The following is a 16,518-nucleotide window of genomic DNA, read 5'->3' on the forward strand; positions in this document are numbered from 1 at the left end:
TTCCTCAGAAACATGTGTTTCCTCCTTCTCGACCTCTGTTGTCTAATATGAATCAAATGTTCCAATGTGACGCTGAGCAGCCAATCAACCAAAGGGTGGAAAGATGGAACCTTGTCTCTGGAGGTGATGAAGATGACGGAACACGAAGATCTGACGAGATGATCAGAGACAAAGAAAAAGGTTTAAAAGAGTTTTTCTTCACATCTGTCAGACCATCAGTGAGTGTTTATAAAGACGATCAGAGACTGCAATCACTCCAATAAATATGATTATTGTCATTGTGAACCACTGTTATGATAATAGAGCATAATCCTATTAGCCTGGATGCCAGACGAACTTAGCCCCGCCCACAACATTTTTGGTCGGGCAGTTCGGTCTGGAGTCGCTCCATTGGGAAAAAATGATGGCCCGACCAGGCCAATCAGATTGTCAGGGCGGGCTTTATACGATGATTGACAGATGATCAACGGTAACGTAATCAACCACGTCATCACAGTGCCCTCGGGTTGAATTCGTTTTCAACAAACATGGCTGCCGCTGGCGAGCTGAGATGTGTAGATGCTGCCATTGAGTCTGTTTTAGAAGACATCGACAGCGCATTCATTTTGAAAGAGGAACACAGAACGTGGAGGCGACGCCAGAGCACCGCGCTAATCCCTATCGCCCCGGCGCTTGGCTGTTCACACCGGACACTGAAGCGACACTGAACCGCCGGGCGGCGCTAATAATATCACCCGTTGATCCAGTAGATCGCTGCACGGCTTTGTGCCGGTCACACCGGAGGCTGAAGCACCGCGCTGCGCCAAGGCTGCCTCGCGGTGCTTCAGCCTCCGGTGTGACCGGCACAAAGTTTTAACATGGGAGTGGATGGGAGCCAGCTGTTATTTAAGGCTTGGCGCTGCGCTGAAGCGTCCGGTGTGAACCCGGGTTAGTAAATAACTCACAATGCGATGCTTAGCATACGTCACATACTACGTTGCTCTGATTGGTTGTAGGTCTATCCAATTGAGCAAAGAGGAATTTTACTTCCTGGTCAGTTGAAACACGCCCCATAATTTTTTCCCAATGGAGCGACTCCAGACCGAACTGCCCGACCAAAAATGTTGTGGGCGGGGCTAAATTCGTCTGGCATCCAGGCTATAATCCTATAAGTTCATCCTTTCAAATATTAATGAACTTAATTCGCAAGAATATTCATTCTGTCTTTGAATTCAATTTAATATATTAAAATATCCTCAATAAACAAAACATAAATTACAACCACAACTATAAATAAAATGGAGTCTCTGAATTAACATTAAATAAATGAAACCAGCTCAGTGAACAATATGGTTATGATTAACATGAGTTTGTGTTTCGTATTTGGTTTGTATACCAGCTTTTCCTCTAGTGTGTGTGTGTCTGTGTGTTTGTGTGTGTGTGTGAATAAACCTCAGCTCTGTTCAGGTCAGAATAACTTAATGAGTGTCCACAGTGTAAAGTGTCAGTGACGACACTCTGACACAAACTGAAGCTTCTGATCCTGAATCTGTTTCACAGCGTTGGTCCGTCATGAAAACTCTGTTCACACTTTCTTCTGCCACTCGAGTTCTCAGCTTCACCGTCAGTGTGAGGGGCGGGTCCTGTGGGACTGTTAGCCCCGCCTCTCTTCCAGGTCAGACACAGCAGCTGAATGCAGGAGCATCGGTGACTCTTAAAGAGACAGGAGCTAAAACCAAGTGTTTGAGACGGAGGCTGAAGAGAGGAGCAGCAGCGATGGACAGTCTGACGAGTGATGTCTTTTAATTTCCTTACATTAGAGAATGTATACATTTTACAGTCATAACACAAATGAAAGGATCAACATGAACAGAATGTGTCTCCTTTAACACATAAAAGAGTAACTGCTGCTCTTTGATTCATGAAGTGTGACCTCAGATCAAGAGAACGTGTTTAACTGAAGCTGCTGAAGTCCCATGCTAATGCTAGCTAGCCACAATGAGCCACTTCCTAACACGCTGCTGGCTTGAGTCCAGCTCATCTGATCCGAGTCTGTTCAAGCAGTTCCTCCTCGTAGGAGGACGAAGCTGAACTCTGAGTTTGGACTGAACTCAGATTGATAAACGAAGCAAATTCACACTGCAAAGTAAATATTGAAACTCAAACTCATCATGGATTCATGAACTAATCCACAAACTATGAAAGGAAATCCACCTCAGCTGTTGAAAAGAAACAAATCTTTTCACTCTTCAGATTTCCCCTCCAGTCGCAGCATGGTTTGAGGGAGTGGGAGGAGCCAGGTCGACTTCCTGTCCAGCGTCTGATGACGGCATCGCACCGTTTGAAAATGTTTCCTCAAATCCTCCTCAAACGTTATCCTGCTTCTCATGAGAGCATCTTAAATCAATCTGTCAGATTAACCCTCCAGGGTTCAAGTCTGCAGCTTTAACTGAAGACGAGCAGCTGCTGCCAGGACGATGAAGATGAAGATGATGGAGTCTGACGGGTCGCAGCAGGAGCGGGGGAGGAGGTGACTATAGATCCAGGACAGGCGGATTAATCTGCTGACATGTGGGGTTAGGGTTAAGCCCCATCAGAGGAGCATAGGTTGCGTGTGGGCGGTCAAAGTTCTCAAGGAGCTCAACATCTGTTGATGACAGAGGAGGCGTTAATGCTCCTGCAGGTTCTGGTCCACGTTCTGGTCGTGGTTCTGGAAGGGCGGCAGCAGGCCGGTGACATGGCCGATGCCTTTAGTGACGCCCTCCCTGAAGAGCAGCTTGGCGCCCAGCCGCAGATACTCAGGGTGTTTGATGAAGCGGAATCGAACCACAGCTCGCTCGCCAGTACGCAGCTCGTCCTGCAGCAAGGAGAGAGAGAGAGAGACTTTATTCCTCCCAGAAGGAATATTACAGTGTTCCAGCAGCAACACACAACAACTAATAACTCACATCCTATACATAGAAGTAACACAATCTGGGAAACAAAGTTTGTCCAGAACTTCTCTAGTTTAGGTCTCGACCTTCTATGTAAAGAGCCTTAAGAGTTAAGAGTTATGATTTTGTGTTATACAAATAAAATTTGATTGAAAATGTATAATAATTAGGTCTGTCAAAATTAAACACGTTAACGTGGGAAGATTCATTTGAGGAAATAACTCGTTAATCAGCGCGACACACAGTGAGATCAGATCAGCTGCTTCAGGATCAGCTGAGACCAGAGGAACTCTGTGTTCCTCTGGTCTCAGCTGCTCAGGGATCAGCTGCTTCAGGATCAGCTGAGACCAGAGGAACTCCGTGTTCCTCTGGTCTCAGCTGATCTCGGCTCTCACTGGTTCTCAGGACCTGATCAGCACAGGAAGTCACTGAGTGGTGCTTTGATCCTAAGTTTATGAGGCTGCATTTCATTAGATTTGATTTTTCAATCTTAATAACTATCATTTGGACTTTTCATCAACAAAAAAACAAATGTTAAATGTATATATATCCGCCTTCTGTCATTTATCTTTCTGTTCCCACAACAATATACAAAGAAAATGGGGATTATAATAATAATAATAACAATAACAAAAATAATATGAATACTAATAGTAAAACATATATCAATGAACATTAATATTAACATTAAAATTCATATTGATATTAACATTAATACCAATAATAATAACATTCATCAATAGAAATAGTAATATAATAATAATAATAATAATAATAATAATAAGACAATAGTATTGAGGATAAACAGGCTGTGATGGTTCATGATGTGTAAACATGAAGGTGAAACACAACGCAGCTGAAAGAGGCTCAGGCTCGTTATGAAGTTGAAAAGTCTTTGAAATGATCCTTCATCCTCATCAACATCTTCATCAGCTTGTTCAGTTTCTTAGTGAGAGGTCATGTGAGAACACTGACCTTCCCGTGCAGGCACTCCACGGTGGCGGTCTGCCGGACGTTGCCCACGTGCACGGTGACCTGTGACCCCCTGCGGAAGGTCTTGGCGTGGAAGAGCAGGACGATGGCGGCTTCGAACTCGCAGCCGATGGTCGGGTTCATCTTGGGGCTGACCATCACCATGCCCTGCAAAGTGTCACAGATCATTTGTTGATGGATCAGTCTGGAATCATCTTCCACGTGCACGCTCTCTGGCTTCGTGACCTCTGACCTTGCGCAGCAGTGAGCGGTCGAAGTTTCCTAGAGCCAGCGTGGCGGCCTGTCCGGCTCGCAGCACCCGGCAGGCCGAGCGGTTCCTCTGGATGCTGCCGACCTTCAGCCTCAGGAAACGCCCTTCGTCTGTGGGACCGACCACGAGCCGCTCGCCCTCCCTGCACACTCCACTGGACACACACACATAAAACACACCCACCAGACACACCCTTTAAAAGAAGCCTCATCACACACCTGATATTAACGTGACTGTAGATTTCAAGAAATGTTTTTTACTAAAATATTTCAACTTTATTCCTATAAATCTCCTTTTCCCTGTCGCAGGTTATTCTTGTCAGACTAAAATGAAATGATCCAGATGTGAAGCAGCTGTTACCTCACCTGTACAGAGTTCCTCCCACCACAGTCCCAACATCTGGAACTGAGTAAATCTCGTCCACCTGAAACACAAGAAGAAAACGTTCACTTCAAATCAATGTAAAAGTAAATCAAGTAATCAATCGTCTTTATAACCTTTTATAAAATAATGTGAAAATATTAACAAAACAAAATACAAATACAAATAAAAGACAAATTGAGGTTCCCGAAGTTAAAGGCATAGTTCACCCATAAATGAAAATGCACTCATTATCTACTGTGTGTGTGTGTGTGTGTGTGTGTGTGTGTGTGTGTGTGTGTGTGCCTGTGTGTGTGTGTGTGTGCCTGTGTGTGTGTGTGTGTGTGTGTGTGTGTGTGTGTGTGTTACCTGGAACTCAGTGAGCTGCTGCATCAGCTCCTCCTGCTCTTTGCTGTTGCTCAGTGGAGGGAGGATGTTCAGAAAAACCTTCAGGAGGTTCAGACTCTCTCCAGACACAGCGGACAGAGTGAAGATGGGCGTGATGCTGCACACACACACACACACACACACACACACACACACCTTGTGAGTGATCTCTGATCCTGATTTGTCCTTTGATCCTCACTTATTACACATTTCTAGGACCGCCCTCTTCCACTGGTTTAACTTCTCAAACATCAGACATGTCCTTTCTCAAAAAGATGCAGAAGATGATTCCAGGTCTTTGTTCCATCCAGACGTGATTATTGTAATTCCTTATTATCCGGCTCCAGCAGGAAGTCGTTAGAGACTCTGCAGTTTGTCCTAAATGCTGCAGGACGTGTCCTGAAGACAACCAGGGACAGAGACCACTTGTCTCCTGTGTTAGCTTCACTACACTGACGTCCTGTTACATTCAGAATTTAAAATCCTCCTCCTCACCTACATTAATAATATGGCAGCATTATTCAGCGCCAGCTTCAGACTCTCTGAGAGAACACGTCTCAGAGGCAACATTCCTCACACAGAACAGGCAGCAGTAGTATTAGTATTAGTAGTATTAGTAGTATTAGTATTTGTCCCCACCATGTGGACTGGGTGAACTGCTGGGCGGCGGTCACGGCGTCGTCCGGGCTGGACACCACCATGGGGACCTTGTTGCAGCCCGGCTGCTTCAGGACTCGCTCCAGCTGCCGGACGGTTCGCTCCACGGTGCCACGGGAACACAGATCCACTTTGCTGACCACGATGAAGATGGGAACCTTCAGCGCCATGGCCAGGCCCAGGTGCTCCCGCGTGGTCCCGGCTGCATGGAGGAGAAGACTTCATCACCCACAAGCCACTGAGGCTGCTGCTTTTTATATTATTGATTATTTTCACAGTTGTTGCATATTATACATATATATATTAAACGTTGAGTAATTTTCTGAATTCAACCAATACAATATCAAATCATTATTCCACAGTATCTGATGAGATAAATCTTATCTTCATGTTCTGTCTCCTCAGTGTTTACTTTGGACAAACTGAAGAATTAACCCACAAAAACACACTTAAAAACACTTAACCCTTAAATCCTGATCTGAAGGTTTAAAAACAGAATGTGAGACGGATCCTCTTCTGCCCTCTAGTGGTGCGTTTTAGTGGGGAAAACACTGAATGTAAGAAAAAGGACAAACAGATAATTGTAAAATTCTTATAATTAATTAATACAAAGAATAATTTTATTTCTAAATGAATTGTTGCATGAGTGTGGTGAAGTTTGTAGATTAATATAAACCGATGTACAAACATCGGGATGCAGGATTGATCGTCCACTGGGACGTGTGAATTCTAACATGGCTGCTTCCTGTGGGTGGCGTGCGTGGCTGCAGCTCACCGATGCCGGTGTTGGCGCTCACCACCAGCATGGCGAAGTCGGGGCAGTAGCTGGTGAGACCGAAGATGGTGGTCTTCAGGTACTTGTGGTGTCCGGCGAGGTCGATGAAAGTGATCATCTTGGACGAGCTCTCACAGATCTCCTCAGCCGTCCGAGACTCGCTGTAGTTCACAACCTGCCGACACACGACAGGAGGACGATGCTCAGGAAGCTCTGAGGTCATCTCAACATTAGATTATGATATTTCTTCTGTAGCTTTCAAAGGTTTTAAAATGGACTCATCATCAGAAATATTCAAAGCAAATTTGACACCAGAACAAAAGTCAGGACTTAAGACTCCTCCTCGTCAGCTGTCAGAATCTAAAGTCAGACTTAGGTCCATGACTCCATCACCTCTCCTTTGCTGTTGAAGCCCAGGATCTCGAAGCTGATGCTGGACGTGCGTCCGGTCTGGATCTCGTGCAGATGTCTGAAGAGGTTGAGCCGCGCTCGGCCGCGCCCGTTGTCCAGCTCGCCCTGCGTCAGGACGCCTAACAGGGTGGACTTCCCTGAGTCCACGTTCCCCAGCACGGCCACCCGCAGGTCCAGGAACTGTCCTCGTCCATGATGAGGAGAGGGAATCGAACGATCAGCATGTGGCTCCACTTTCATCAGACTTGACAGAAACGTGCCTGGAGAACCTCACCTGCTGGTCATCAGGAACCTTTCGAATGAGGACTTCTGCGATCTTCCGAGTGTTTCTGTCGAAGTCGTAGTCCACCTCTCTCTCTCTGAGCAGAGTGGTGTCCGCCCCGACTCTGAGGACACACCAGAAACTAATACTAACAACAACAACCTGTGTTTTCAAAATGACGTGAAGAGGACCGTCGGTCACTGTGAAGATGTCTCCGACCTTCAGACATGAACGAGTTCACCTACTTCTCCGCCATCCTCTGGAGGGTTCTGAGCGAGGCCTTCATGTCGGCCTCCGTCAGCCCGACCAGCAGCCCGTTGTCCTCCACTCCGATCTGGTAGACGGCCTCGCCGCGGCCCTCCTGCAGGCGCCACTTCAGCTGCGTGGCCAGATGCTCGAAGCGATACTGAGTTGGGTTCACCAGCTTCAGCTGCGACAGCAGAGAGAGATGAAGATGATGAAGATGATGAAGATGAAGCAGATCTCCAGAGTCTGTGTGTTTGTGGTACAGTAGTGAAATAATTCTAATTTTCAAATATCTGGGTTCGGTTGATGAAACTAATACAAGTCAAGGCCACAGAGTTTAATCGACTGAAGATGAATAACATTAACATTTATTTAATTAAAACACTGAATTACCTTATATTCAATGTTCCCTTCTTCAGCCTGCAGACACACACAGGAGAGAGGAGCTTCGTTAACAACAAGGTCACCTTGCACTCACTGTGTTCTGGACTGAGTCTCACTGAACTGAAACACTACTGAACAGTGAATACACTGATGAGGAGGACAACTGGACAGGGTCCCCTCTGGACAGGGTCCCCTCTGAACAGGGTCCCCTCTGGACAGGGTCCCCTCTGAACAGGGTCCCCTCTGGACAGGGTCCCCTCTGGACAGGGTCTCCTCTGAACAGGGTCTCCTCTGAACAGGGTCCCCTCTGGACAGGGTCCCCTCTGAACAGGGTCCCCTCTGAACAGGGTCCCCTCTGGACAGGGTCCCCTCTGAACAGGGTCCCCTCTGGACAGGGTCCCCTCTGAACAGGGTCCCCTCTGGACAGGGTCCCCTCTGGACAGGGTCTCCTCTGAACAGGGTCTCCTCTGAACAGGGTCCCCTCTGGACAGGGTCCCCTCTGAACAGGGTCCCCTCTGAACAGGGTCCCCTCTGGACAGGGTCCCCTCTGAACAGGGTCCCCTCTGGACAGGGTCTCCTGTTTTAACTTCCTAAGGACCTCCATCACTGAGGACCTCACATGATCAGCCAACTCCACTGCTGTGGTCAAGAGGCTCAACAGCAGCTCTACTTTGTGTTAAGACTTCTTTTGTGTTGGTCCATCCAGAGTGTCGACATGTTGTATCACACACACATCACAGAACACACTGGGACTCCCTCTGCCCACACTGGTGAACACCTTCAACACAGCATCATCCTGAGAAGACTGACCAACAGAACTTTTAGAACCTCCAGGCTGAATACAGACTGAACTATGATAAACAGCCCCCCCCCCCCTTTAACTTGAAGAGCAACCACTGGTTATACTCGTGCAATATTACTTAGTGCCCATTATGATGCTTATGATATGATGCTTTTATTATACTGTCTTTGTCTTTCTATTATTTAATGATTATTGTGGACAGATGTGTGTGTAGGAATGTGTGTGTGTGGTTTGTTTGTATTTTGTGCGAGGACAATGAAGCTGTGTAATAGTGATCGTCTGCCTCCTGAACCTGAAGAGGTGACTGACAGTCTGTGACTCTCTGTCAGTTGTTCTCTTAGGAGATGGAACCCACTCACCACCAGAGAACAGACGCTCAGGGAGAGAAGGAGGCAACGTTCAATCATTTTAGTTTAATATTTAGTATTTAGTCATAACACACGATCTAAACTGTTAATTTTTACTTTCTTTTTGATCTTTTACCTGTTTTGGTGACATTAATTCCCTGCTTATAGCTCAAATACATTTCTCTGAATGCTAATTATTACAGTTGATACTCTGACTACTTTCATCACGTTACTTCACTATACTTCAATCATATCATTATAATAAATACATGTGTAACTGGGACGAGCCCCAGCATTGAACCTCATGAGAAGGGAAAGTAGAACCAGTTTAGTTTGTCCATCAGGGACCGACCAACTTTCATTTTACACATATTAATATTCTGTGTCTAATGATACAAGTTCCCTCAGGACCTGAGTCATGAAGTGTTATAGAGCAGCTTTATGACTGATATGTGTACTAGTAAATATCACAACCAGTCATATGACTTTATTTAACCCTCTGGTCTATTTCCAGTGGTGTTGAGTGACTACTCCTGATGTTTTGATTCTAAAACCACCAAAACAACCAGTTGACTGGTGCGCCATTTTATTAACTGGTTATAATGGTTTCATTCATTTGACCTCTGTGACCTCGGTTTCTTCACCGTAGACACATGAACGTTTGGAATAGTCACGTTTGTGAGTGGAGCTCGGTGTGACGTCAGTGAACAGCAGAGCTGTAAGAAGCTAAAAGATTCAACACGTTATCAACACACGTTCTACATGTGTGTTATTACATAGTGTGTTGTATGACAGTGACGTTACACTCTCTCCAGCAGCAGCTAACGGGGGGCTAACTGTGTGCTAACTGCCGGCTAACTGTGGGCTAACGGCCGGCTAACTGTGTGCTAACTGTGAGCTAACTGCCGGCTAACGGGGGTGGGGGGGGCTAACTGTGAGCTAACTGGTAGCTCACTGTGGGCTCACTGCCGGCTAACGGGGGGGGGGGGGGGGGGCTAACTGTGAGCTAACTGCCGGCTAACGGGGGCTAGCTGTGGGCTAACTGTGAGCTAACTGTGAGCTAACGGAGGGCTAACTGTGAGCTAACTGTGAGCTAACGGAGGGAGCTACCTCCGGGGGCAGGAACGGCGGAGGGTTGTTCCGCTGGCTCTTTTTGTTCCGTCTCCTCCGGCCTCGTTTGCTTCTTCTTGTCCGGGACTTTTTGGACGCTTTCCTTCCAGTGTTCCCGGGGCCGGAGCACGGTCCATGTCTGCTGTGTCCGGGAGACACTGCACCACTTTGGGATAAATCCACCATGTCTGGGCTCAGTCACCGGGACTCGAACTGACGGGGATGAAATAAGAATAATTCACCGATGAAGATCTCCGCTGTGCCATCACCTCCACATTAACACCGATGAAGATGAAGATGCTCTCTCCTCAGCATCTTCACCGCTGTATAACATCTGCTTCCGCCTGGGATTGTCAAAATAATGTCCTTTACGACTTCAAAATAAAGTACAGCAGATGACATAGCTCGTCACAGTGAGTTTACAACAGGAAGTCAACCAACCATCAATAATCACATTTTATTTAGATCTTAACAAGCTGCGACATCCTCTGTTCTTAACTGAACAAGAGTAAAACTACCAGAGAAACTTTATTAACAGTAAATAAAGCTCAGACGGCGTCCGGACCAGCAGGAGCACTTCACTTCCATTTCTCACCCATATCGACCAGTAGCCACTCCCAGGGCTCAGTGGGACTTCTCCCTTCCTGGTGGTCGACTCTCTGGAGACTCCTATTCCCATTTAGTCTTTCCATTGACCTGAACCTCAAAGTAAAATCGACCTCGTTCTCCTCATCATCAGAGTAAACTAGTTTTCGCTGGTCACACAGGATGAGACGAGGATTTGCTGTATAAGGATCAAAAGTCACTTCCGGTACAAACTGCTGCTTCTCGTTCAGCTTCTTCTCACTGAGTCTCCTCCAGCTCTCACCACAGTCCCCTCAGGTGATGGTGGACAGACTTGGACTCGGAGGAGGTGGAGGAGGTGGAGAGCTCCTCCACCTCAGTGCTTCTCTTCCTCAGCTCAGAGATCTTCTGCCTTCTTCTCCGTCGTCATCTGTTTGCCTTGGATTTCTTTTGTGAGCTCGTTCAGGCCTCGGTCAACCGACTCCTTCAGAGAAGTGAAGACCTGAACAGCTTCTCTCTGTCTGCAACCTCATGGGGTTAAAGAAGTCTTCATAGGTGACCTTTGAATATCACAGACAGTAGCAGGACAATGACAGACACTGACAACAGGTCGAAAAACAACTCGCAGAACAGTGAATAACCAGAATCTTCAAGTGAAACTTGAGTACACACATTTTTCTCTCCTGTGAAGTTGAGGATTTGTGTAAATACTGATGGAACAAAGTAAAAAAACTCCTTCTGTTCTCACCCAGGAGAAAAGGTTCTGGTCTGCTTCACAGTCACCTTCAGGAAATCTCCTCTCCAGGATGTTGGCTGTTCGTTCCCTCTCCTCAACACAACGTCTGACTTGTACAAACCTGATACACTCTGAGGTGAATGATCTGATGACTGGTCTCTAGCCGTCACATGACCGTCATCACAGATCAAGCCCTGAAGAGGAGCCTGTATGTGCTATACATCGATAACAAGGCTTTGGTGCCGGCTGCAGGCAGTTGACTAGTGTCCATTACCTGAGAAGATCCAGCTGTGGACATGGTCTTGATTGACCTGTCTGAGGACAATTCATACGGTAAACAGGGAGGTCCACATTGAAGACAGCGCCTCTCCCAGGAGAGTGGTGGTTCCACCTGGTTGTCAGATCTGGAGTCTAGCCTTTGCAGAGTTCATCTCTCACAGTTAGACAGGACTGTCCATGACACATCGTAAAGTCTAGTGCTCCATCGACTTGAGCTCATTACTCCAAAGACTTGTTTTGGGTTTGAATGTTGAGCCATCAGCTGGTTCTGCCGCTAATTCGATGATAGTTCAGGCCCATGTCATTTCACCATTTCATGGTTGGGTTGATGGTTTGGTTGGCGTCTGTTAGTGTGCTAGCTTCTGAAATAGATAAACATTATAGTGGCTGTGGCTGTAGAGCGGTTGTCCTCCAACCAGAGGGATGGTGGTTCGAATCCCAACTGTGCCTCATAGATGACTGGAAGTAGCTCTGGATAAATGCTAAATGACTTGTAATGTTGTGTCCTGGGGAAACATATCTTACTTTAGATCCTTCACAGATCTTAAAAACTTCATGCGCTGCAGAAACATTATATTTTTTACATTTCCCGTCAGGCTCTGCACAGACAGCTACGTCAGGTCCTCAGGGGTCCTCACTGCCCTGAGCCTCCGCCTGATCTCAAATCACCGGAGAACATCTCGACTTTCACCGGAGAACCACCGGAGAACATCTCAGCGGAACCTCCGGTCGAGGCAGCTGGAGGAATGATGGGCGGCAGGTCGAGTGCGTTAGCTGCGGGGCTGTGCGGGGCTCTGCTCGTCGGCTACTGCGTCTACTTCGACCGGAAGAGACGGAGCGACCCGCAGTTCAGGAGCCGGCTGCGGGAGCGTGAGTGTTGACCTCCTCCTCTTCACCTTCACCGGGCCGGGAGGGGCTCCGTCCGGTCCGTGTGGTCCCTGTGATCCGGCCCGTGTGGTTCCTGTGATCCGGTCCGTGTGGTCCCTGTGATCCGGTCCGTGTGGTCCCTGTGATCCGGCCCGTGTGGTCCCTGTGATCCGGCCCGTGTGGTTCCTGTGATCCGGTCCGTGTGGTCCCTGTGATCCGGCCCGTGTGGTCCCTGTGATCCGGCCCGTGTGGTTCCTGTGATCCGGTCCGTGTGGTCCGGCCCGTGTGGTCCGGCCCGTGTGGTCCGGCCCGTCCGATCCCTGTGATCCGGTCCGTGTGGTCCCTGTGATCCGGCCCGTGTGGTCCCTGTGATCCGGTCCGTGTGGTCCCTGTGATCCGGCCCGTGTGGTCCGGCTCGTCCGGTCCCTGTGATCCGGTCCGTGTGGTCCCTGTGATCCGGTCCGTGTGGTCCGGCCCGTCCGGTCCCTGTGATCCGGTCCGTGTGGTCCCTGTGATCCGGTCCGTGTGGTCCGGCCCGTCCGGTCCCTGTGATCCGGCCCGTGTGGTTCCTGTGATCCGGTCCGTGTGGTCCCTGTGATCCGGCCCGTGTGGTTCCTGTGATCCGGTCCGTGTGGTCCCTGTGATCCGGTCCGTGTGGTCCCTGTGATCCGGCCCGTGTGGTTCCTGTGATCCGGTCCGTGTGGTCCCTGTGATCCGGCCCGTGTGGTTCCTGTGATCCGGTCCGTGTGGTCCGGCCCGTCCGATCCCTGTGATCCAGCCCGTGTGGTCCCTGTGATCCGGCCCGTGTGGTCCGGCCCGTCCGGTCCCTGTGATCTGGCCCGTGTGGTCCCTGTGATCCGGTCCGTGTGGTCCGGCCCGTCCGGTCCCTGTGATCCGGTCCGTGTGGTCCCTGTGATCCGGTCCGTGTGGTCCAGCCCGTCCGGTCCCTGTGATCCGGTCCCTGTGGTCTGGTCCGTGTGGTCCAGTCTCGGTTTGGTTTGGTTCTTCTTTGTCGGTTCCCGGTTCCCCACAGGCTCAGATCCGGTTCGGTTCGGGTCGGTCCACCATGCTGACAAACTGAACTCTGTGTAGAAACAGGTTTCTCTTCTCAGAGCAACATTCACATGTCCCCAGATTAATGAGCTCACGTGTTAAACTGGTTTCAATCTGGTTTAACATCGGTTCTGCACATGTTCTGCACATGTTCTGCACATGTTCTGCACATGTTCTGCACATGTTCTGCTCATGTTCTGCACATGTTCTCCACATGTTCTGCTCATGTTCTGCTCATGTTCTGCACATGTTCTGCACATGTTCTCCACATGTTCTGCTCATGTTCTGCTCATGTTCTGCTCATGTTCTGCACATGTTCTCCACATGTTCTCCACATGTTCTCCACATGTTCTGCTCATGTTCCTGTGGGCTCTGCAGGTTTGTTGGAGATGGTTGGTCTTTGACCTGTGATTGGCTGATGACCTCCAGGAACGAGTCATAGAGACACTTTGAATTAGACTTTCTGGAGATTTGAAGATTTGCTGTTGTTACTTGATTTTACGTGAATCTACTGAATCTGGAAGTTTCTTCTGGTGGTGGTCCAACGTCTGGTCTGATACTGGAAGTGTCCCACTGTGGACATAAGGAGGACTCACTGATCTGATCTCTTATTTTATATCTTATATCGTATGTGATCTAATCTGATCTCTGATCTGAACGTGTGTTGCACAGAGGTGTGTGATGGACTGTGTGTTGTTGTGTGATGGACTGTGTGTTGTTGTGTGATGGTCGGTGTGTTGTTGTGTGATGGTCGGTGTGTTGTTGTGTGATGGCCAGTGTGTTGTTGTGTGATGGCCTGTGTGTTGTTGTGTGATGGCCTGTGTGTTGTTGTGTGATGGTCGGTGTGTTGTTGTGGGATGGTCTGTGTGTTGTTGTGTGATGGTCTGTGTGTTGTTGTGTGTTGTTGTGTGATGGCCTGTGTGTTGTTGTGTGATGGCCTGTGTGTTGTTGTGTGTTGTTGTGTGATGGTCTGTGTGTTGTTGTGTGATGGTCTGTGTGTTGTTGTGTGATGGTCTGTGTGTTGTTGTGTGATGGTCTGTGTGTTGTTGTGTGATGGTCTGTGTGTTGTTGTGGTTGCAGGCAGGAGGAAGCAGCAGGCAGCGAAGGAGAGGGACGGTCAAGCCAAGGTGAGGACAGTGTCTTGTTCAGATTCTCTGATGTCACAACACATGTATGACAAACATTGATACACAACTGATTCAGGTTAAAATTCAGTTTGTTTCTACACAGACTCATTTTGATGCTTCTTATCAGTGATTGTTTGTTATTCTCTTAAATCACATCTTGTTATTTTAACAGGTTCTTCAGCAGATCGTTTAGTTTTATCAGTTTCAAACTTTATAGTCGACATGAATCCATGAAAGTTGTTGTTTTAACCACAGGTTCATATTGTTGTTTTAAGTGTGTGTCTCTCCAGCCGCTCGGCCTCAAGGTTTGTGTTGTTGTGTGAACGTCACCTCGGTTTCTTCCCCCACTGGAAGTCGCACAATAACACAAACTGACCGAGATCGCAGCAGGTTGGTGTTAGAGGTGTTGTTACCAATGGACTGGGTTGATGGAGAGTTGGACCAGTATCAGCTCAGGACCAGAATCAGATCAGGACCAGAATCAGAATCAGAATCAGATCAGAATCAGTATCAGCTCAGAACCAGAATCAGAATCAAATCAGAATCAGATCAGTATCAGCTCAGGACCAGAATCAGCTCAGTATCAGCTCAGGACCAGTATCAGATCAGAATCAGATCAGAATCAGTATCAGCTCAGAATCAGAATCAGATCAGGACCAGAATCAGCTCAGAATCAGATCAGTATCAGAATCAGATCAGAATCAGCTCAGGACCAGAATCAGATCAGAAACAGATCAGAATCAGATCAGATCAGAATCAGCTCAGGACCAGAATCAGATCAGAAACAGATCAGAATCAGATCAGATCAGAATCAGAATCAGATCAGAATCAGCTCAGGACCAGAATCAGATCAGAATCAGATCAGAATCAGATCAGAATCAGCTCAGGACCAGAATCAGATCAGAATCAGATCAGATCAGAATCAGATCAGGACCATGAGGACGTCTTCCAGCCTCTGAACAGCCCTTTTAAACTGAAGTTGATTGTCCTGCAGCTCCCGGACCTGAAGGACGCTGAGGCGGTGCAGAAGTTCTTCCTGGAGGAGATCCAGCTGGGGGAGGAGCTGCTGGCTCAGGGTAACCCCCCCCCCCCCCTCCCACCTGCAGCAGATTCATTTGATTCAGTCTGGCTCTCAGGACGAGTCGTCTTGATGAAGACCTCTTGTGTTTCTGTCTCCGTCCTCAGGAGACTATGAGAAAGGTGTGGACCACCTGACCAACGCCATCGCCGTGTGTGGTCAGCCTCAGCAGCTGCTGCAGGTCCTGCAGCAGACTCTGCCGCCGCCCGTCTTCCAGATGCTGCTCACCAAACTGCCCAGCATCAGCCAGGTAGCCCCACCAGCGCCCTAACTGGTCCAACTGGGTCCCAGTGGGCCAGAGGTCCTCCTGTCAGTCTCATGTTGTCTTGAAACTAAAACCTGCTCTGAACCTTTGTCTTCTTGCAGCGTATGGTGAGCGCACAGAGTCTGAGTGAGGATGATATAGAATGAGGAGAAGGCTGAGAGGAAACGACCCCCCCGCCCAACCATCACCCGACCTCCTCGTTACCAGATGACCGTCTCCCCCCCCCCCCCCCCCACGGCGTCCTGAAGGAACTCGTGACAGTTTTGCTTAGGTTTTTTTTTTTAACAGAAATTACCCGTTTTGGGGTAAAGTCAGAACTTTTAACAGGCTCCAACATTAAGTGATCAGGTTCTGACTCACTGGCCCGGGTCTTTGTTTCAAACAGCTGCTGACGGCCTCGTCCACCAGGGGGCGCTGTCAAACCTGTTGTTCATGATGTCTCACAAACACATCGTCTCCTCTGCTTCTCAGTATTTATTGTTCTGTTCTCATCTGTCTGATGCAAACACTTTTTACAAAGTGATGAAATGTTTTGTTTGTGTTAGACGATGAACCTCTTTGGAGAAATAAATAAAACGCTGAACAAACAGTGAAGTTGTGTTTTGACTGATGTAACCGAGCAGATGATTGACAGCTCTCTTCTGGTCAATCAC

General features: G+C 48.2%; 2 protein-coding genes across 2 annotated transcripts; one reads left to right on the plus strand and one right to left on the minus strand.

Annotated features, from left to right (window-relative positions):
• Positions 1 to 1,758: 1,758 nt before the first annotated feature.
• Positions 1,759 to 10,298, minus strand: gtpbp2b (GTP binding protein 2b). The gene is made up of 12 exons (XM_053417997.1): positions 9,897 to 10,298; positions 7,647 to 7,673; positions 7,253 to 7,437; positions 7,020 to 7,131; positions 6,728 to 6,925; positions 6,335 to 6,509; positions 5,542 to 5,761; positions 4,885 to 5,020; positions 4,521 to 4,579; positions 4,138 to 4,309; positions 3,888 to 4,052; positions 1,759 to 2,836 (listed from the first exon to the last, which is right to left on the minus strand). The coding sequence occupies exons 1-12, from the start codon at positions 10,080 to 10,082 to the stop codon at positions 2,648 to 2,650; spliced, it is 1,824 nt and encodes a 607-aa protein (XP_053273972.1). The 5' UTR covers positions 10,083 to 10,298; the 3' UTR covers positions 1,759 to 2,647.
• tomm20b (translocase of outer mitochondrial membrane 20b) lies at positions 9,864 to 16,454 on the plus strand. The gene is made up of 5 exons (XM_053418002.1): positions 9,864 to 12,345; positions 14,476 to 14,522; positions 15,517 to 15,598; positions 15,708 to 15,850; positions 15,967 to 16,454. The coding sequence occupies exons 1-5, from the start codon at positions 12,222 to 12,224 to the stop codon at positions 16,009 to 16,011; spliced, it is 441 nt and encodes a 146-aa protein (XP_053273977.1). The 5' UTR covers positions 9,864 to 12,221; the 3' UTR covers positions 16,012 to 16,454.
• The last annotated feature ends 64 nt before the right edge of the window (positions 16,455 to 16,518 follow it).

Source organism: Pleuronectes platessa, chromosome 3 (assembly GCF_947347685.1).
Source record: "Pleuronectes platessa chromosome 3, fPlePla1.1, whole genome shotgun sequence".
NCBI lineage: Eukaryota > Metazoa > Chordata > Actinopteri > Pleuronectiformes > Pleuronectidae > Pleuronectes > Pleuronectes platessa.